Source organism: Carlito syrichta, unplaced genomic scaffold, assembly GCF_000164805.1.
Source record: "Carlito syrichta isolate Samal-C Ts95f unplaced genomic scaffold, Tarsius_syrichta-2.0.1 Scaffold316060, whole genome shotgun sequence".
NCBI classification, from domain to species: domain Eukaryota; kingdom Metazoa; phylum Chordata; class Mammalia; order Primates; family Tarsiidae; genus Carlito; species Carlito syrichta.
In genome coordinates, this window is record NW_007260156.1 from 217,021 (window position 1) to 239,057 (window position 22,037).

Consider the following 22,037-nt stretch of genomic DNA (forward strand, 5'->3'; position numbering starts at 1 on the left):
GATTAGGCAATGTGCATTACAGCTTTTATATCACTGTGTTCAACATCTTTATTGTTAAAAATAAATAAAAAAAGGGAGAACGTCTGTCCTCCTTGAGGAATCTTTTACTAGATGACACATATTTTCCTTCTTCAATTTTCTCTAGAAAATAAGTCATTGTATCTGAGAACGGTAGCCCAAAAATACACGTCTATTGTTGTGTATGATTATGTCATCTGCAAACAGCTTTTGAAAGAAACACCCAGGGTAATTTATCAAGGAAACAGCTTTTGACTCTGTCCTTTCCCTGGGGTTTATGAAACTTCAGCAGGTGACATTTTGGTGTTTAGCATGACAAGCCTGTGAAATTGCAACAGCTAGAACGTGGAGGGGCAAGTTCATTTTGCTAGTTCATAGATGAAAGAAAGTAACATACTGAGGCATTTTGAAGGCTCTGGGTCCTGGGCTAGGTGCTTTAACTTACATCTAATTTCACACACATCTAATTTCATTGTCAAAACATTTATTTATTTATCTATTTATTTATTCAGTTAATATTTAATAAGTGCCTACTGTTAGTAGATACAAAGTGCTGGGGGACCCCCCAAGGAAACCCGGAATTTATTTATTAAAAGTGTGTATTTATTCTTACATACTTAAACTTCAGTCATCTTCAAAGCATTCTCCATTTGATGCAATACACCCATTTAGACACTTTTTCCACTGCTCAAACCAGTCTTTGAAGTAGTCAATTTTGGTGTTTCTTAGTGCTTCTGCTGTTTTTCCCCCCCACCTCTTCCACGTCAGCAAAATGTTTCCCTTTCAGGACTTTTTTCATCTGGGGAAAAAAACAAAAAAAAATTCACGTGGGGTGAGAGAAGGTGAATAGGGAGAGTAGGTCATGGGGGTCATGCTGTTTTTGGTCAAATACTGCTGAACGCTCAGCGCAGTGTGGGCAGGTGCACCCATAAATCACCCATCATGAAATGGGTAAACATGTTGAAAGAATCTCCAAAAAAAATTTCACTGAAGCTGAACACAGCCTCTCACAACTCTAGCTGGTACAACAATGCTGAAGGGGTTCTTAGAACACTCACCTAGTAGGCAAAGCTGGTACTCCAAGTGACCTGTCCCTCCAAAAAAATTCCATTTTTGGGTGGTTCCCCCAGGTAAAGTTCTGGTTTTTCATGGTAAATACATAGAGCTAGTGAGGAAATCAGACACATGGGTATCCACTTAAATGTGCTGTAGAGGTACAGGGTGATGTGAGAATGACAAGTAGAAACCCCTCCCCTGATAGGAATGACCCTCCCTTAAGATTTTACAGTCAAGAACACTGTGGTGTAACATTGTTAAAATAACTGTGCTAAGTAGTACTGAGTAATGAGGCCAGGATTCCTTGCTATTTGTGTGGTTTCATGTAGTTTCTCAGAGGGCCTCCAAGGAATCCTTTGAAAAGTGGTGTGTTTCTGTTACCCAAAGTCAGGCATTTAGTTGAGGACCAGTTACTGGCTGCACAGAAAGCCAATCACTGAGACAAGTGTTGCAAGAGAATAAGCCTTTTTATTTAAGTGATATAAGCCAAGGAGAATGGAGGATTCATTCTTAAATCTGTCTCCCTGTGATACAGGACAAGGGACCTCAAAGTAGAACTCTGGCCCAAGAGGGCAAGTGAATTATTGACTTTTTCAGGAAAGAATTCAAGAGTGAACTGACAAAGTAAAGTGGAAGTAAGTTGTATTTCTATTTATTTATTTATTGAAAAGAGAAGCAAAAAGAAGTCTACTCCTTAGTCAGAGCAGCCCCCATACATTGCTGGGGTTTTAGTTGGGAAATGAAAGCAAGTTTATTGAAGTGACAGAGAGCAGGCTACATCCTTGGCAGAATAGCCTGGACTGGTCTATAGAAAGATCAGCAGCTGTACCTCGCTAGGACTTTGTTTTTATAGTTACCTCTTCATTATTTGCTAAGGTTGGATGGGATATTTTTGGATTTCCTAAGAAAGGAGGAGATTTTTAAGACCTGGGTTTCCTCCCAGTTTGTTACTATACATGGGCAGGATTGGAACTGTCATAACGTGGGAGAACGTGCCCTCTAGCCTGCTAATATATTATGATGAACATATAATAGTGGAAAGGTCAGGAAGTGGGCAAATGAATTGCTGTCTTGCTTCTAGGTGCCTCTAACTAGTTCTCAGTTGCATCCTGTTCTTCTCTGTGGGAGCCTAGAAAATCCAGGCTGTTCACCTGTCTAGAGAAACTGTCGTAGCTACTGGTCTTGAGAAATTAGCCTTGTTGTTTATCATAGGAAACTAGTCCAGATGAAGTCTTATCTCACCCATCTCACTGAAGTCAGGGGTTTATAAAGTAGAACTGGGGAGAGGTAAGGAAGAGGAGTGGTAAACGGGAATCGTGGAGGGGATAGGAAGAAGTGCTGGTAAACAGGTGGAGTCTGGCCTCTCGTCTGGATGTGATGATCTGGTGAGTTTCAATTTCCTGATACTATAGGCTTGAGGATCGGTTTCCTGAGAAAAGAACTCAGATAAGGCAAATGTAAGTTCCAAGCTTTAAGATGAGGAGGATAATTTATATGTTTATTTAAAAAACAAAAAAAACCAACAACCCCCCTCCAACCCCGTAACTGTTAGCTTTATGGGGAAGTTGAGCTGGTTTAAATTTCTAACTGTCTTCATGGTCACAATTAGTTTGCCTCATCTCTCCTTATTTCTAGTGTTGTCTCTTTTTTCTAAATTATTTTCATTTTTAATTTTTTTGTAGAGATGATGTCTCACTAATGTTTCCCAGGATAGTCTTAAACTCCTGGCCTCAAGTGATTCTCCCATCTAGGCCTCCCACAGTGCTGGGATTATAGGCATGACCCGCCATAGCCAGCTAAGCTTGTCTCTGTTTATCTTCTCCAGCTCTCTGCTGCTAATTCTCTTTCCTCCTCACCTTGTCCCTGGGGCTGAAGAAAGCGTAAAAATAATTGAAATAAGCCGGGCTCGGTGGCTCAGCCTGTAATCCTGCGCCTTTGGGAGGCTAAGGTGAGTGGATTGCCTGAGCCCGCGGGTTTGAGACCCGCCTGGGCAGCGAGACCTCATCTCTACAATAAATCAAAAAATCGGCCGGGCGTGGTAGCGCATGCCTGTAATTCCGGCTACTCGGAAGGAAGGCTGAGGCGGAAGGATCACGGAACCCAGCAGGCGAGGCTGCGGTGGTCGGGAACGGCCACTGCACTCCAGTCTGGGCGACAGAGTGAGATTCCAACTCAAAAAAAAAAAAATAGCATAACTAACCCTAAACATAAAACAAAGAGAGTGAAACCACTGTTCACAGATCTTCAGTTACTCTTGCCTGCCTGTAAGCTCCAACAGTGGGTAAACTTGGCTTCTAGATTTTCTTCTGTTAGGTTTTGTGGTAGAAGACATCAAGGTTCACAACTACCAAATATTTCCTATTCATTTAAGTAGTTTGATACGAACATAGAGAGTATGGCTATGGAGTTTTTTTGTAATGGGCTAGTATCAACTATGTTAAACTTTGCGAGTATTATGGTCTCTACCACAATGATACTGTTCTGCTGTTGTATCACCACAGCTGTCACAGACAATTCCGAAGCAAAGGGGCATGGCTGTGTACCAATACAACTTTATTATGGATACTGAAATTTGAATTTCATGTCATTTTAGCGTGTCATGAAATAGTATTTGCTAAAAAAATTTTCAGCCATTGTTAAAATGTACAAAAACAGTTGGTGGGCTTTATCTTATCCATTGGACTAGTTTCTCAACCCTTGCTGAAGGGCATTGCAGGTATTATTCCAGGTTCAGGAACTAGCCCTGCATTCAAATTTCAGTTCTACAAATCACTGGCTGGGTGACCTTAGCAACTTTATCCACTCCTCTGAGTCTCAGTTCATACTGGCCCTCATTTTTTTGTCAGTGTGCCTGGCCCTTTCCCACTTTAGGCCATTATACTTTGTCCTTGTGATAACTTCTTGGAATGGTCTTTCCTCAGGACTTTGGGTTATGGGATTTTTTTCATTAATCAGGTCCATCTCTGCCTAAAGTGGCCATCATCTACCTCAGTCACTCACTAGCTCATTATTTTGCTTTTTTTTCTTTCATAGCATTAAGTCTGATTCATTTCATATCATATTCTCTCATATTCATTTACTTGTTTTCCCATTTGTCTAGCTCTCCCATTAGAGTAAGCTTCATGAATACAGGCAGATTTTTTAAAACTTTATTTATCATTATATCCCCAGAGCCTAAAACAATATTCAGCATATAGTCAGTGCTCAATAAACTTTTGTGAACAAATGAATTAAAGTGTAAAAACAGATAGTTTCTACATCATAGGATTTTGTTGAAGATTAAATGAAAGGACACGTGCTTGGTACAAAGAAAAAAACTCAAGAAAGTTTATTTTTGCTAATAAAATTGTTATGAATAGTTTTTGAGAAGGGGATTAATAAATAATAAAATAATAAATGAGATGTGTTAAGTTATAAAAGTAATTACAACAGTAGAGCTTTGGTGCTCTTAGAACAGGAAAGGAATGTAAAGATTAGTTATCAAGATGGTCTCTTGCCTTTGTTCATCCTCACTTTTTGCACATAAAGCAACCAGTTCTAGAAGAGTTTATACAACTTGTTTGGATACCAGTAGGTTTGAGAGGGTTTCCTGAAGCAGGGGAGATCCTCAACCTCAGCCCAGTACCCAGGTTCATGACACCATGGCAAGAAAGAATTCAAGGATGAATCAAAGTGAAAGTAAAGGAGTTTTATTGTAAAGTAAAAGTACACAGTCAAGAGAGGGAGTGCTGGCATACTTGAGAGAGTGATTCACGCCTAATAGAGTTTGGGGTTTTTCTCTTTTATAGCTGTCTCTAACTAAGGAATATTATTGGGTTTTCTGTGAAAGAGGTGGTGATTTCCTGGAATTGGGTACCTTTCTCCTTTCTGTCCTTATATGGTTAAAACTGGAACTGCCATGGCACAAGCTCTGTCATTTACTATGATAATGAGAGTATAATGAACCTGAAGGTTGCTTGCTGGTCAAATCCATTGCCATGTTGGATCCAGTTGGTCTTAACTGATTTGACTACATTCCATTTTTTTTTTTTTTTTTGCAGAGCCTTATCATCTCTTTGTCTTTGTAGATGGTTTTTAAGAGTTCCTTCTTACCTGGTCATGTGATTTATTAACTGCTGCATGGTATGTTTTTTCATCCTTCTGCTACCACCCAGTACTATTCCTATCTCAGTTTGAGGACACACACTTTTGAGAGCTTGCAACAAGCATGATCTCTCTTTCTCTCTATCTATCATCTCTATTATCTATCTATCTCTATTATCTATCTATCTATCTAGCTGTCTAGCTATCATCTAGCTATTGTCTACCTATCCATCTATCCATCCATCACACATAACTAACTAATTTGTATGTTTTGAGGAGGAATGAGGAAGGAGTGTATTAGTTTTACATTGTTTTGTAACAAATTACCACATACATAGTGTGTGTAATCAAAACCAATTTACTATCCCATTGTTTCTTAGCTCAGCATGGCTCAACTGGTTTCTCTGCTCAGGGTCTCATACTCAAGGTGTCTCAAGGTGGCTGCAATCTCCTCTGAGGCTCTGGGGAAGAATCTTTTTCTAAGCTCATTCAGGTTATTCTTAGAATTCAGTTCTTTATGACATAGGACTGAAGTCTCCTTTCCTGGCTGTCAGCTGGAAGCTGCTCTCAGTTACCATAGGCTGCTTGCAGTGTCCTGCCAAGGACCTCACATTGTAACAGTCAGGGAAGCCCCCCTCCTACTTTGAATGCCTCTCTCCTTCTTCTGCTACCAACTAAGAAAAGTTTCTGACCCACACAGACGACAATTTGGTTAGGCCCACCCAGATAATCTCCTTTTTGATGAATCCAAAGTCAACTATTGGTGACGTTAACTGCATCTGTAAGATTGCCTTTTGTCATGTAAGGTAACATAGTCACAAGAGGAATGTCTCATCATATACATATGTTCCACCTACACTCCAGAGGAAGTTATACAAAGATGAGGATCATCAGAATCATCAGAGAATTCTGCCTACCATAGGGGGGTAGATGTTTTTAGCAGTTCCTCTAATGGCAACCAGTATCTTCTTTGCCTGGATTTTAGTGTTGGTTGTCCCCTGCTCTTCTGCTAGATCCTGTAATTGTTTTAGATTTTTAGTAAATCTCTGCAGCACATGGGTTTGGCAACCATGCAAATATACTATTAAGACTCACTGCTGCAGAGAATTCATTGACTAAAGCCATATGTCGGAATCCATCACCACTTTCACATAAAGCCTCCCTTCCCATGGACTGCTCCTGTTAATGACTCACTTCAACCAATGTCAAATGATGGGCCATTTTGCCTGGAGATTCCCTTCTGACCTGGTGGAAGCTCTTTAGAACTGTGTTGCAGTCTGGGACCCCCTTCTTAAACCCTCTTCTTTCCCTTTCTTCTTCACGTGACCCAGACCTGTCCTTCAGTCTGACCACTTTCTTCACCTTTTTTGATTTCCTCCCCTTTTTTTTTATCACAGACATTTTCTCCAATAAATATCTTGCATGCCTAATTCCATCTTGATATTTATCTGCTTGTTTGACTATCCAAACTAATACAACTGGTGCCAGGAGTGGTCTGAAGATACAGGGAATAAGAAGGAGTTCTGGGACTGCCTCACTACAAACAGAATGGTGTTCTGAGTAGATTGTAAGACATGGATACACTACAAAGTCTAAAGGTCTCACTAAGGTGACCTGGAGAGACCATGTGGTGGAGAGGAACTCCTCTACACATGTGATAGTTCAGGTATTTGAAAGATATGGGGAGTAATGTGATCAAAGGCAGAGGTATTTGCTGCTGAGTTGGATTGAGGCTCTGACGAAGTATGAGAAATTGAAGGCCATTAACAAGCAGTCTAAGATTAAGCATGAGAACCAGAAAACCTCCTTAATACCTTGCAAAGAGTCCTTTATTGCCTGCATGTGAGAAGTGGACATAGCTGAGTATCAGACTAAAGGTCTGAGAGTTAAACCTTCAGAGATCCCTATTCAATCAAGGTAGGTCTTTCTTTCTTTTTTTTTTGAGTTGGAGTCTCACTCTGTCACCCAGACTGGAGTGCAGGGGCCGCTCCCGGCCACCGCAGCCTTGACCTGCTGGGCTCCAGCGATCCTTCCGCCTCAGCCTTCCGAGTAGCCGTAATTACAGGCATGCGCTACCACGCCCAGCTGATTTTTTGATTTATTGTAGAGATGAGGTCTCGTTGCCCAGGCGGGTCTCGAACCCGCGGGCTCAGGCAATCCACTCACCTCAGCCTCCCAAAGGAGGTCTTTCTTTCTAAGACAAGGGTCTTTGAAGGGAAAACCTGGGATCCTCAATTATGGAACAAGGACATCTTAATGGGCACTCTTGAGGATGTTGGCTCTGTAGGTCTCCTTCCTGAGTTATCAGAGTTTGCTGAGGTGGTCTCCTTCTCTCAGTGTTGGAAACACTGCTGAGGCCCTTCCTCCACTAGGCAACCAGTCTCCCCCTCCCAAAAGCTGTCCTTACACTTTGTCAGGCTGATAACTAAGGTTAAATCTGATCTTAATCTGGTTGGAGATATGCTGAGCCTAACTAGAGAGAAAAGAAATTATATCCCAAAGGGGTAACAAGAATTTGTTAGAATGTGCTGGCAGGAGCCAGAGTCACAGTCCAGGGACTCGGTTTTTGGGGTTTTGATCAAGGGGGACAGAATTTAAAGTTGAATGAGCAAAACATCATTGACTTAGGGGTCATTTCTTAAGATATAAACTTAACACTCTGCCTAGAACTCCAGGGGATGCAGTAAACTTGTGGCTAGGATGGTCTGTAGAATCCTGGAGAAAATGGTGGCCAATGCTGAGCAAAATCAAATATCTGGGTTGCCCCAGTAGTTGGATGGGGGAAGGAATAAAGAAGCTGAGGAATGCGGGCTTGTTTGAATGTGTACTAGTGTATGTTGTGTGATATCAGACCACCTACCAAAGGGCTATGCCCCTTGGGGGGGCACAAAGGTCACTTCCTTCACCAAAGTCATCAGAGATGTGCCAATGAGATGGGCACCAACATTACTAAGAAGTTGGATGGTGGCTCCTATGCAGGCCAGGGATGATGGCAGGAGAAATGGCCACAGAGATGAGCTTGCCGATCTCCATAGGATGATGGAACACTGAAGCGGTGGAAGTCAGGGTACAGTGCTTAACTCCTGGGATCCAGAAAGTCACAATTACCATGGCAAGGTTGAAGAGGCAGCCACAAGGGGGCTGTGGAGGTGGTGAATAGAACATGCATTCCTAGGGCAAAATAGATGAGCAGAACAAGGAAGTGCTTAACATCATCATCAACAACAATAACAACAAAAAATATGGTAGAAATACCATAGAAGCAAGAGGCTGAGTGTATTCAACCAAGAAAAAGTCCCAGTCTCCTGCCACATGCCCAGCTCTGAGTCAGTGTTTGGACCGAGAAGCCTTTGGCCATGGTAAGTATGCATCATGATGATTTATCTAGCTCTTTTCTAATGGGTCCTTGGGGCCATTTTCTTGGGTGACTGCAGACTGGCATTTGAGAATGATTAGACTAGGATCTGAGTTGATATTTCTGCACAGAGACCAAAAACATCATCCTGGTCCCCTGTTAGAGGAGGGTCTAAGGGATCCAGGTAATAAATGATGTCCTGGATAAGATCTGGCTCACAGTGGCCCACAAACTCTCTCCTTGGTTTTTACGCCAAGTCTGAGCACAGCAAGGTTACAGATGTAGTCCCATTTCTGAAAGATGTAGAACTCCCCTGAAGGGAAGCGTTGTCTTAAGGACTTCCTGAAAGCCTGATGGAACCTCCCTTAGACTACATGGCAACTGAGGACATTTCACCCTCATTTTCCTCCATCATTGTCTCCTTCAAATGAGACAGACTTGCATAGTGGCTTGGGAGCTTCCCTGGCCTTCACCTATTTCCTTTCCATTTCCCATAAAGGATGTCTTTCCCAATAAAACTCTTGCATGTTCAGTCCCATTCTGGTATCTATGTCTTGGAGAACCCAAGCTAACACAGCAGGAGTCCATGCAGAGCCTTGCTTATACACATGGCTGAACATGTATTTCAGGTGGAGTCTTGTTTTAATAGCAGCAAGGTCAAATCACTTGTCCCATCTAGTAATTTGAGGCAGCAGGGTGCAGTGTGTTCATTGACTGGCAGTGCTGCCGTTGTGCCAGCAGGGGATAAAATGCCACATTTTCATCATATCCTCTCAAATGTTTGCTCGATAGCAGCTTGCTCAAGGGTTTGAGCTTGCTCTTCTGCTGTGTGGGTTTTGCCAAAGAAGGAATTTCAATACCTAGGGATATCAGAAATGTGGACATTTCTTTTTGTGAAGATGCAGCAAATCAAATACCATTCCCAGGGACTCAGCATTGATCTGTTTCCTTCTGAAGTTATTTGAAGTCTGTCTCTTTCCTCCTGACATTGTAACACCAAGTGCAGAGTTCATAAAGTAGTTTATAAAGAGTCTGGCTTCTTCTCTAGCCCAAAATTATTTCTCCAATGTCAGAACAGATAGCTGTTATTACCTGGGCCACAAGCTTAGCTCTTACCACCAAGAATTCTGTCTAGTGACAATTGCACTGGTTTTTTGATTTTTTTTTTGTTTTAATGTTTAAAAGGAGTCACAAAGACAGAATTGAGAGAGGGCATATAGCTAGAGTACCATTCTTCTATTTTTGGAAGACACAAGTTCTGACACCTGCTCAATGCTGAGTAACTGCATGTCTTCTCGTGAGTTCTATATCTATGTGCCTTACTTTTCTTATCTAGAAAAAGGAATTATAATGTTGCATGTTGGACGAAATAATTTTTATAGAACCTTCGCTTATGGAGGGGTTAGCCACTGGAAACCAAGTGGTCACAGTGATCACCACAGCTGGTAAGACCTGAGAGGCACTCAGGGAGCTTGACACGCAGGGAGATAGTTGCGATAGTTAAATAAATGTGAGCTAATATTTAAACTCTGCATGAGTGCTGCAAGTGATAAATTTAGGATTATACTGTAAACTTCTAAAGGTCTGGCATTTGGGACCCACCATGCCAAGAGCAGACCTTGAGCCCGGTAAGTGTGCAATCCAAACTGAACCAGTGAATTGATGGTAACGAAGTCAAGATGAAATCTACCTAACAACCCAGGAGGGGTCAGAGGCTACCAGGGCAAGAATCTCTCTTCTCTACCACTGTAGGATGACTGTAGTTAACAATAATACATAGGTTCAGATAGCCAGAAGGAGGATGTTGAATGCTCCCAACAAAAAGTAATGATAGATTTTTGAGATGATGGATGTGCTAATTACACTTATCTGATCACTATACATTATAAGTATCAAAACATCATTACGTACCCCATGAATATGTACAATTATTATCTGTGGTACACATAGACATTGAAGTATTATGCAGAAGAACAAAATCATGAACTTTGCAGAAAACTGGATGGAGTTGGAGACCATCATACTTAGTGATCTATCACAGGAACAAAGGACTGAATACTGCATGTTCTCCTTCATAAGTTGACCCTGAAAATTTGTCACATTAGCACAAGGGAGGGATCGACAGGCGTTGGACACTGCTGGGGAGGGAAGGAGGGAGGAGAGTGGAAGGCACATGACAACACAAAGGGTACCTGGTCTACTACCAGGGGGAGTAAGGGCCAACTAGAAGCCCAAGCTTCACCTTCATGCAGCCTACTTATGTAGTTAATCCTCACCTGTACCCCACATCTCTATAATAAACAAACAAATGAATAAAGTTGGTCTGAGGCACAAAACATTTAAAAGAAATAAAATAAAATAAAGACTTTATTTTAACCATTCTCTGAGAAGGAGAGGGTACCCCTGAGAGGAAATTGGATGCTCTATGGCTTACTCATTTAACAAGTGTTTATTGAGCATCATCTAAGTGCCAGCCTCTAAGTTTGGTGGACAGACATGGAAGTGGACAAAGGCTCAATCCATGTCCTTAAGAGACTGTTGGTCCAGTAGTTGGAGGAGGTCATGAAGGTCGCTGTGGAACCCTACCCAGAGTAACTCTGTGAGTTAGGAGGTGAAGACAGGTAGTTTAAACAGGGAGTATCAATCACAAAGAGCCTAATTGTCTAGGCTAGGGGATCGGGGATTTATCATAAGTTAGGCGTTGGCAAATAGACAGAAGGTAAGGAGTCCCCAAAAGGAAGGAGATAAATGCTGCAGGAAACATTGCTTGACATGTCTTTCACCAAGGAAGTTGTAGACTAAATACTTAGCTTGGGACTATGTTACGGAGAGGGAGAGTTGCATACTCATCTGTCCAAAGCAATAAGCAGGCCTTGGCAAAGTGAAACCCATGTCTCAGAGGTGAATTTTTGGGAGAGGGTTTACCTCCAGAGACTCTCTTCCAGGATAGAAGAGATACATGGACTCTGATGTAAAGGAAAAGCAAAGCCTCAGCTCCCACAGGCATTGGCAGGGAGCTGAGCTCTCTGGGGCTGTTTCTCCACTGGGATGAGAGTTACCCCCAGTTCCATTAGTCGGCAGATGGGCATCTAGTTTCTCTGAGTGCTCGGCTTCATTCACTAACCCTCCAGTAGGTCCTTTCTTGCAAAGGCATTCATCTATGCCTGTGCCAAGACTCTGATAACTGCATTTCCTGGCAATGTGTGCATGAGTGAGCTCCATTTTATTGCCCGCCTTGACTGCCGTTGTGCTAAGAAAGCCGTGAATGAGTGTCCCATCTACCTCCTTGTCAGCCGCCTGCGTCCCGCCCCGACATGCTATATACGCTCTTTAGCTGTAAGATCCTTCTGCTATTTGGGGAAGACACATTCTTCCTGAATATGTTCCCATCTCCATTTCCCTGAGTCATTTTTATTTACCCTATAATCATTTTCTCCGCCAGTTAATACACTCTGCTTTATTTATCTTTTTCCCTATTCAGCGGGTAATGTGGTTTCAATGTGTTTTCTGCCATTCGCCTAAAAACTGTTATTAAGTTGTGTAGTGACAGTCATTTTTCCAAAGGGTCTTCTTCATCCTGTGGAGAAGGCTTGGTCTGGGGTCCAGAGCACCTGGCCATTATCCTCTCAGGCCCTATTTGTTCACACAAAGAAGGAGCGGTGCAATCTGAGCTCTCTGAAAGTCAGACAAGCAAGCCTCCCCTCACCGCCTTCATGTGTTCTTGGGCCTGCTGCGTGTTCCCTGTTCTCATCTCTGACTTGTGAGCAATCCTTTGAAGACAGGCAAGACTGCCAAGCGTGGGAGTTGTGAACTTAGTTTATTTTCCAGGCTATTTTTGGAGTGCCTTGGATAAAATGGCCAAGCTTATTGATTGATAAACACATGCATTTCTTTTTGCTCCTGCACTTTTGCCTGCAGTTGAATTACAGTCATACCATGCCCTATCCCCCACTCCCCCCAAAGCCATACTATGAGTCCATTGCTGTGGCTCTTAGACTTGTTTCATCTATTGTTTTCCTCCAAGAATTTGATTTTTGGCATTTTTAAAATATCCAACACAATACATGTTAGTCACATAAAATTATGAAATGCAGATAATTAAAAGAAAATAAAAGACACTCCAATTCTGCCATCCAGCGATAACCACCTTGGTGTTTTATCATGTCTACAATTAGAGATATACACACAAGGCAACAGCCTAGTGTGTCATCATGTGTGATTTAACACTTTTTTATTATAAAATTGGAATCATGTCTACAAAAACACTTTATAATATGCCTAATATGTCATGAACAGCTTTTTATTCCAATGCACATTTTTGTGTCTTAGTTTTAACAGCTAAATAGTACCTCATCCTATCAATATAGTATAGTTTTCTTTATCTGGATTCTCGTTCTTAGTCATTTAGTTTGCTTTAAACTTTTTACTATATATTCAAAAACAGTCCGAGCTAAATCTTGATGCACAGCCTTATTTTTTCCTCAAGATAAATTCTTCCAAGTAGAATTATGAAGTTAAAGAAGACACATTTTTGGGTTTTAAACACATCCTACCAAATTGCTAAGCTCCCGCCCCCACTGCCCTAGATCATTTTTAACAGTATACACATTCCACATTTGTTGGAGTGTGAATATTTCTACTCACACTGAGATTTTTGAGTAGGTAGGAATCTTGTGGTCCAGAGACAGATCTGGACAGGTTCTTGGGAAGACGGGTAGCAGTTGTTTGGGAACCAGAAGTCTAACTCTAGCTCTGTGTGACAGTATATACATTCCAACTCTGCAACGCTGGACTTGGTAGCTCTCAAAAAGTGACTGGGATCCCCAACAGCAGACTTTCCATTTTTCTGAGCCTGCCCAGACTTGGCTGGCTGTGATGCCTTTCCTGTTGCTGCCCTTTTTTCCTGACCATCTTTGTTTTTACTGCACCTAGACCTTGTGTGATGCTCCCATGTTGGATTCTGTGTTCATGTCTTTTAGTCCCGTTTGTAAAAGTGGTAGATGCAATAACAGTGTCTGCAGATTGGAATTTATACAAACTTTCTCTGGTAATCTCTCATTTAGTCATGTATGTAGATGCTGACACTCTATCCTAACTTAACTTCTCTAGAAAGAATAATGTTTCAGGTTCTTCTGTAAATTTAACTTTGCTTGGCATCTGGTAATGCCTCCAGTAGGTGATAAATTCCTGCACACCCAGCTAACTTTTAGTCTAGTCCATAGCCTTATCCTTTAGATATTGCTTAGTGGATATTTCTAGAAATTGCATAAGTTGGAGAAAAATAACAACCTGGATGGGAATGGTGTTTTCCTTACAACTTCTAGAAAATAGAGTCGAGGGCTATGCTGGGGAAGCCTTTTTCTAAGCCTTCAGAGAAATGCATCACAATCTTTATTATCCCCTCAAGGAGTCATATAGCTTGCTATTTTCAAGCTGTGTTACATGGAAAATCGAAGCTTAAATCAAGTTTGCCTCTTGTTTTTGCTCAGTTCCAGTCTTTTGATTTTATTTCGTAAGCTGGAATTAGCAAGGGGGAAGGGAGTATGCATAAACCAAGTAGAGACAATAGACTGTTTACTAGAGTAACTGATGCCCAAGGAGGGCTTGATGTCTTTGCAAACCCCTCTTTCCCTCTTAATTTAGGTGACTTTTCCCACAGCTTTTGGGCCAACTATGGCAAAGGTGATTTCCCTTAACTTTTTTTTGCTAATTCCAGCCCTTGGAATTATGTTCTAGTAGTTTCTCCAACCTTCTCTGGCATGGAATGCCTTTCAGTTTCCTTGACTCTTGACATTATTGGGTTAGGTTGAGTGGATAGAGTCATGGGTGATAGTAAGAGACATTGTTACATTGGCTGATGGCTATAATTTGTTAGTAATTTGAAGTAGTAATATAAATAGCACCATGAGTCTTATAGCCGTATGTATATATGGATGATATACTATAGCTATTGCTACATATGCGGGTCTTGAGGTGGAAACTCACACCCACCTGTACCTTTTCCACAGTGGTGATTGCCTGAGAGGCCTAGGACTGTGCAGAAAGGTAGAAAGAGGAAGGAGTGTGACTGTCTCCCAGGTCAGGCTTCAGGATCAACCGATGGACCAAGGCTTGTGATGTATTAGTTGGAAACCGCCACACTCAAGCGCTTAGCATTGATGGATATTTTTCTCATTACATTTCAAACATAGAAAATGGTCCTTTCTGAATGAGGAATCTGGGGGCATTTTAGTCATTAGTCATGTGAAACTTTCTTTCTCTCTTGGTGTTACAGAGAGAAAAAATGACAAGAACTAAAACACATTCCTTGCTCTGAATTGCTTACATATAGAACAAAATGAAATGTCTGCATTCAGTAACTTTATTAGCTGGGTGCTATGCTTGTTTTTCTATTTTCTATTGCTGTTTTAGTAGCCTTGCTGTATTGAAATCTTGCATGCATGCAAGGATAATTGTGTGCATGTTGTTCTGGGTACATATGTGTAAATATTAGCACTCCAATGAGGCCCTGTGACTCCTTTAATAGAATCTAATCCCCTATCATGGTTCAAAGAAGGTGCTTAATTAATGTTTGATTATTGAATGGCACAAGAGAAAGCAATAAAACCATAACCCCACAAAATGAAGGCAGATATTCCAAAAGTTTTGAGGAATTTCGAAGGACTGATTTATCTTTAGCTATATTGGTATCAGACAGATAGACTCAGCAATTGTTCTGTAGTGAGGTGGCTGAATTGCAACCTTGGCCTCATCTGAGACTACTCTCAAAAGCCATGAACATATAGCTGGGTGATCTGTAGAGTCATTGTCTTCCTATTCTGAGGGAGTTCAACGGATTGTAGATGTCCCAGAATTTCCAGTTGACCTGCAGAGTTTGCAGTTGCACTGACTCTCAGATAGTTGATTGTTCATGCAAATGGGCTCAAGTTTTGAGGCTGTCTGGGCTAGTTTAGACTGCTTTATCAATACACCTTGTGGTTTCTGTTATAGTAGTTACAAGTATCAGAGATAGTAGTAGTAGCTGTGGTAACTATGATCGTTTGTAAAAGTGGTAGATGCAATAACAGTGTCTACAGATTGGAATTTATACAAACTTTCTCAGGGATTATCTCATTTAGTCTTCTGAAAACCATAGGAGGTAGGAGTTATCTTCTCATTTCAAATAAAATTGAGGCACAGAGATGTTAAGGAACATATCTAAGCCTATCCAGGGCAATGTGCTGTAAAGTTTGAACTCAATGTTGGAATTGTGGCATCATATGCTAGTACTTTCTTTCTTCTGTAGGAAACTGGGAAATGGCAGACTTCAAGGAGCAGGTCTGTTTACGAAGAGCTGGCAAGCAAATACTGTGGTTTTTGAAGTGATATATATCTTTGAGTTGGATTACAGCTTGTCTGAGGTGCAAATTACTCCCTGCAAAAGGGACTTGGAATTATGACCATCTCAGAGAACGTTTTTAAAAATGCCCTTGAAACACACACACACACACACACACACACCACACACCTAATCTTAAAGGCACAAGAAAAAGAAAAAACTTATTTAAGCATCTATACATTTTAACTGTTTTTGATAGAAATGTTTCTAAAATGAGGTCAAACTTATCCTGCCTTCAGAAACAGATTATATTGTATTAGTCCTCAATTTTGTGAGGGCAGGAATCATGTCTATTTTGCTCATATGACATCTTTAGCAGTCAGCTCTGCATCTAGAACAGAGTAAGCATTCTGAAAAGATTTGTCGCATGAAGCAGTATATTCACAAACATAAATCCCATCTAAATAAGACATAATGAGGTTTAAAGAAGTTGGTGTTTTGTTGGTGGTCTCACTTCAAGCCAGTGGAGAGCTTTAAGTGTCTGTGGATCACCCCACATCTCCAATTCGTTCCTTTTTCAAATTCATCACTCTGCCCTGGGTTTTCGTGGAAGCACTTATTTACCCATAATTCCACAGTTGCTAAACTCAGCAGGAACCAAGTTGAATTCCATCTCAACTCCATCTGATTCATGTGGCCTACTGTACCTCAGATTATTTTTCTAAGTAAAAGGAAACCATTTGGTGGGTGACAATCCACTAATTTAAATATACCTTCAGGTATAGAGTCTCCATAAACTCGGAAACCGGCCCAGCCTATCTCTTTGGCTTTTAATTTTGAAATTTATTAGCTCTTTACAGCCATTTGCAGATATAAGCTCATTCTTAATTGTTTCATTTTTATTCTTACCCCAAACATAGTAAATCTTAATGACTGTGCTTTCAGCATTAAGATGGAATGGAGCTAGTTGTAGGAAAAGTATTCAAAACACATTAAATTAGCAACAATATAATAACATTTCCAAGCTGTTCATAAGAACTTGCATTGACTTTCAAAGAGTGATTGTACTGAGACATTTATTGAAGGGACCTACCCCCCCCCGGACAGGCACATCCTCCCGCCAACAAGTTATTGTCATAACATGTTTTCTTTGTCCATTTCTGAGTCATTCAGAACTGAGAAAATTCCATTTTTCCGCTTTAATTACAGAACTGGTTGAGAATGTATTCTGTTGTTTGGCAGTATTACCAACACACGCTATTTGTTTATGACTCTTTGAGAAAGCCATTTTAATAAGGTCATATTTGCAATTTAAATGAACTTTAATATTTCTTGCAAAGTCTAGAGCTGCTTATTTATGTGAGGAGTGAACACGGTGGAAGTTTATGGTTTAAAAATACATTCTCTTGTTTTCTTTTCCAAATGGTGTATCTCAGGTGATAAACGCTCTCAACTATATTTATAATTTTTTTTTCCAGAAAAGGGCAGAAAATCCAAATCAGGGAAATAAATCATGACTCTAAATGGGGTTGTTAATGCTGCATTTTCCTGCTTCTTGCATTAAAATAACTACCCCAGGCCCCTATTGCATTCGCGAATGAATATTGCCTATTGAGTGGGGTAAATTCTGTCCTTCTCTGTATAACACGCAAACAACAGGCAAAAACATACAAAAAGTATCTCCTGAACGTTGATGAGTGACTATGAACTTATTTAATCAAAAATCAATGGAAAGGACTTTAGGCAAAGAATACAACCCTGTACGTTTACCTCCCAAAAGAATATGTGACTCAGTGTGTCACACGGGACACTTTACATTGTATCTCTGCCACTCAGTTACCTCCAGGAGGGGTAGGCTTTAGATCAATTCACCTGTTAATTTGTGGAGATATTGTTTCTTGTTGAGAATATCTCAAATCTGTTGAAATACTGTTGAGAAGTTGATGAGAGAGAGAGAAGTGCTGCTACCCTTTCCCGGCTTAAACTCTGGGTCCACTTTATAAGTGCTTTTAAGATGCTCTGTTGGAAACACAAAAAGGATAATACCAGGGTTAGAAGATCTCAATGAAACTTAAGTAGCAGGTGTTTATAACCACCCATGTTGAAAATACTAGACTATGTTGGAATAGGATGACTCATATGTTTTAAGCAAGGAAAGAATAAGAATGAGATAAGTTATATAACTTAAGCATTCTGTTTTCTTAAAAGAGACCAAGTTTAATCTACAGAGACAAAATTCTACTAGGACCTGAATCTCCATAATATGAAATGACATGACTGGGAGCGGTGGTTCATGCCTATAATCTCAACACTTTGGGAGGCCGAGATGAGAGGATTGCATGAGCCCACGAGTTTGAGACCAGTCTGGGCAACTTGGCGAGACCTTATCTCTACATAAATCAAAAAATTAGCTGGGCATGGTGGCATGTGCCTGTAGTTCTAGCTACTTGGAAGACTGCACCTGAGCTCAGCAGGTCAAGGCTGCAGTGGCCAGGAGTGTGCCACTGCACTGTAGCCTGGGCAACAGTGAGAGTGAGACTCTGACTCAAAAAAAGAAAAAAGAAAAAAAGAAATGACACTAATTTCTTCCCTCCTTCCCTCCCTTCCTTCTTTCCTTCATTCTCTCCTTCCCTCCCTCTAGCCCTCACTTCCTCCTTTTCTCCTTCTTCCTCCCTTCCTTTCTTCCTCCCCTCCCTCCCTTCCTCCTTCTTTCCTTTTCCTTCCTTCCATCCTTCCTCCTTCTTTCCTTCTTTCCTTCATTCTCCTTCCTTCCTTCATCTCCCTCCCTTTCATCCTCCCTCCTTTGCTCCCTCTTCTCCCTTTCTCTTCCTCTTCTCTCCCTCCTTTTTTTCTCTTCCTCCCTCTTCCTCCCTCCTTCTTCCTCCCTCCTTTCCTCTCTCCCTTCCTCCTTCTTTCCCTCCTTTTCCTTCCTTCCTTCCCTCCACCCCTCCTTCCTTCCTCCTTCTTTCCTTTCTTCTTCTTCTCTTCCTCTCTCCTTCCCTTCCTCCTTCTTTTCTTCCTTCTCCTTCCTTTCTTCCCTCCCTCTCTCCTTCCTTTCTTCCTTCTTTCCTTCCTTCCTTCCCTTCCTCCTTTTCTCTCTTCCTCCCACCCTCCCTCCCTCCTTTTCTCTTCCTCGCTCTTCCTACATCTTTCTTCCTTCTCCCTTCCTCCCCTTTTCCTACCTTTCTTCCTTCTTTCCTTTCTTCCTTCCCTCCCTCCCTTCTTCCTTCTCTCCCTCCCTCCCTCCTTTCTTCCCTCTTATTCTCCCTCTTCCCTGGTCTCCCTCCCTTCCTCAGTCCCTTCCTCCTCCTTTCCTTCCTCCTCCTCCCTCCCTCCCTCCCTCACTCCTTTCCTCCCTCCCTCACTCCATCCCTCCCTCCCTCCCTCCTTTGCTCCCTCTCTCCTTCCCACCGTCCCACCCTTCCTCCCTTCTTTTCTCTTCCTCCCTCCTTCTTCATCCCTCATCATTCCTCCTTCCCTTTCTCCCTCCTTTCCTGTATTCAGTTCCAGCTATGTAGAAGACTTCTTGTTCTTTTCAGCCAGGTAATCCTCCAACTACCACCTTGTCTCTCTCCTTCCTTGCACAGCCAAGTCTCATAAAGGAGTGGCCTCAGTCCCCATTCACATTTATCAGCCCACACCCACTCCTCTATACAAACCATCCCCAAATCCCTTCCAACATTTGACTGAAACTCATCCTGCCTCGTTTGGCCAGCCTTCCAATGGACATACTCTCTCCTTGGCTTGTGTGAAGCCTCCTGCTTTCCTCTTCCTCCTTCCTTTACTTATTATTCCTGCCTCTTGCCAACTTGGTCTTACTCATGAATCTGTGGCAGCTCCTTCTTGGACTCTTTCAAGAGTGATGAGACCTTAAATGTTGGTGTTTCCCAGAGGGCTCCTTCTACTCTGTTTGCTTTTCTTGGGGACCTCTTTTGTGCTCATGGCTTTAGCTTCCACTTACCTGCTATAGGGAGGTAGTACTGAGCTCAGGTGTGAGAGGGTTCCTGCTGGTTCCTGTGGCTGCTACCTTCACAGAAGACTCCCAAATCCATTCACCCAAATTAAACACCTGGGTTCTCAACCCCTTGACCTCACTCACCCAATATCCAATTAATAAGTCACCACTTTCTATTTATTTATTATTCATTTATTTATTTTTATAAGAAAGGATCTTGCTGTATTTCTCAGGCTGGTCTCAAACTCCTTGCCTCAAGTGATCTTCCTGCCTGGGCCTCCCAAAGTACTGGGATTACAGATATGAGCCACTGTGCCTGGCCATTTCCAGTTTTTGACCCTCTTAAATGTATTCCTCTTTCTTCATTTTTCCTGTGCTTGCTTTGGCTCTAATAATTTATCCTCACTGAAATTCCTTTCTACTTCCAACATTGTCTCTATTTTCAGAGGCATCCTTCACCTACATCTAGAAAGAACTTTCTAAAACATAAAACCTGGACATGTTACAGTCCTCCTCCAAACTTTTAATGCTCCCCACCGCAAAAAAAAAAAAAAAATTCACTTGTGACATGAAGTCAGAATCTTTTGACTGCCTTTAAATTGCTTTCTTGTTAAATCTCATTGTCAAAGAATATGCAAACAACCTGGTTTGTATGACACTAAGTCCTTGACATTCATGTAGATCCCTTTTTGTGGACTTGTCCAGAAAATTTTTTAAAATGAGATCAATGTATGCTTGAAAAGAATAATTTTCTCTAATTATTTTTATTGATCAAGTTTATAACTCATTTTGATTTTTCAATTTGGAAACTTAAATTTTTCTTCAATCCTAGGAAATTCAATGTTACTTTTCTCCAGTTTTCATGTGGTCTTTCTGTAAATATTATTAGAGAAATAGTAGATGGTTTCATTCAATTCATCATATTTTTGAACCTCTTGTTTGTATTGTCCATCTCTTTATATACCTATGCATGTTTTGGATATTTTTCTTAGCAATGCTTTCTAGTTTATTAATCTGCGGTTTAATTTGTCCATTACATCTTTTATTTCATTGCTTGTGTTTTTCATATTTTATAGTCTTACTGGATTCTATTAGGAATCCAATTTTTAAAAAACCTAGTGTCCTATTCTAACATTAGTATTTTTTATTTTGTTCTCTCTCTCTCTTTCTCTTTTAGAAACATGGTTGCACTCTGTCACCCAGCCCAGTGGTGCAATCATGGCTCACTTCAGCCTTGAACTCTTGGGCTCAGACGAGCCTCCCGCCTTAGCCTCCTGAATAGCTGATGCCACCACATCCAGTTAATTAAAAAAATTTTTTTTTTATAGAGACAGAGGCCTGTTATGTTGCCTAGGCTGATCTTGAACTCTGGCCTCAAAGAATCCTCCCACTTCAGTCTCCCAAAGTGTTGGGATTATGAGCATGGTCCATAGTGCTTGGCCTTTCTTTTGTTCTCTTTAATGATTTGAAGCATATGAAATTTTACTTACTTAGGTACTGAAGGCACATCTAGTTCTTGGAATGCCAGTTCCATTATTTGTTGCAGTTGCTGGTTCTCCTTAGGATGGCACGTGTCTTCTTATGAGTTTTGTGATTTGATTGTGAGCTTTCTGCAGTGGAGTTTTTTTTTCTCTGTAGGAGTTCTATGTGTTTGGGTTGTGTGACTATACCCCTGCACCCCAAAATGATTGCTTTTCTTCCCTAGGTGATCCAGGACTTTCACTATTCCAGGACCAGCTTTTTTCCCCTCTCTCTTTTTAGTTCAAGTAGTTAATTCTGTTGAGTTTTGTAGGTAATGATTATACCACCAGGTAAAGTGAGATAATAAAATGCTTCCTAGAAAGATAATAATATCATTGGGCAATACTAAAGCTAATAATACTAAAAATATTGTTAAACAGTAGGGATGGTAACTGGCAAGCTTTTATTTTTCTTCATCTTAAAGACAGTGCCTCTAAGGTTTTCCAACAAAGTACAATGTTTACTATAGAGTTCGATATATAACCTTTTTCAAGTTAAAAATTTCTCTTCTATTCCTAATTTCCTAATAGTTTAAAAAATAACAAAAACAATTAATGAATCTTACTAAAAGCTTTTAGGATATTGCTATAGTTTGTATTTTGACTCCCCAAACCTCCTGTTGAAATCTGATCACAATGTTGGAGGTGGGGTCTAATGGGGGTGCAGGGTCATGGGTGAATAGATTAATCCCTTCCTTCAGTGTGGGTGGGTGACTTCTCACTCTATTAGTT

General features: G+C 41.0%; 1 protein-coding gene across 1 annotated transcript in view; it reads right to left on the bottom strand.

Annotated features, from left to right (window-relative positions):
* Window positions 1–727: 727 nt before the first annotated feature.
* The window catches only part of LOC103276362 (cingulin-like protein 1), an 81,289-nt gene continuing 59,979 nt past the window's right edge, over window positions 728–22,037 (bottom strand). Inside the window, exon 7 of the mRNA XM_021706856.1 lies at window positions 728–817. Within this exon, the coding sequence (XP_021562531.1) occupies window positions 728–817 (90 nt within the window). The remainder of the gene's footprint in view (window positions 818–22,037) is intronic.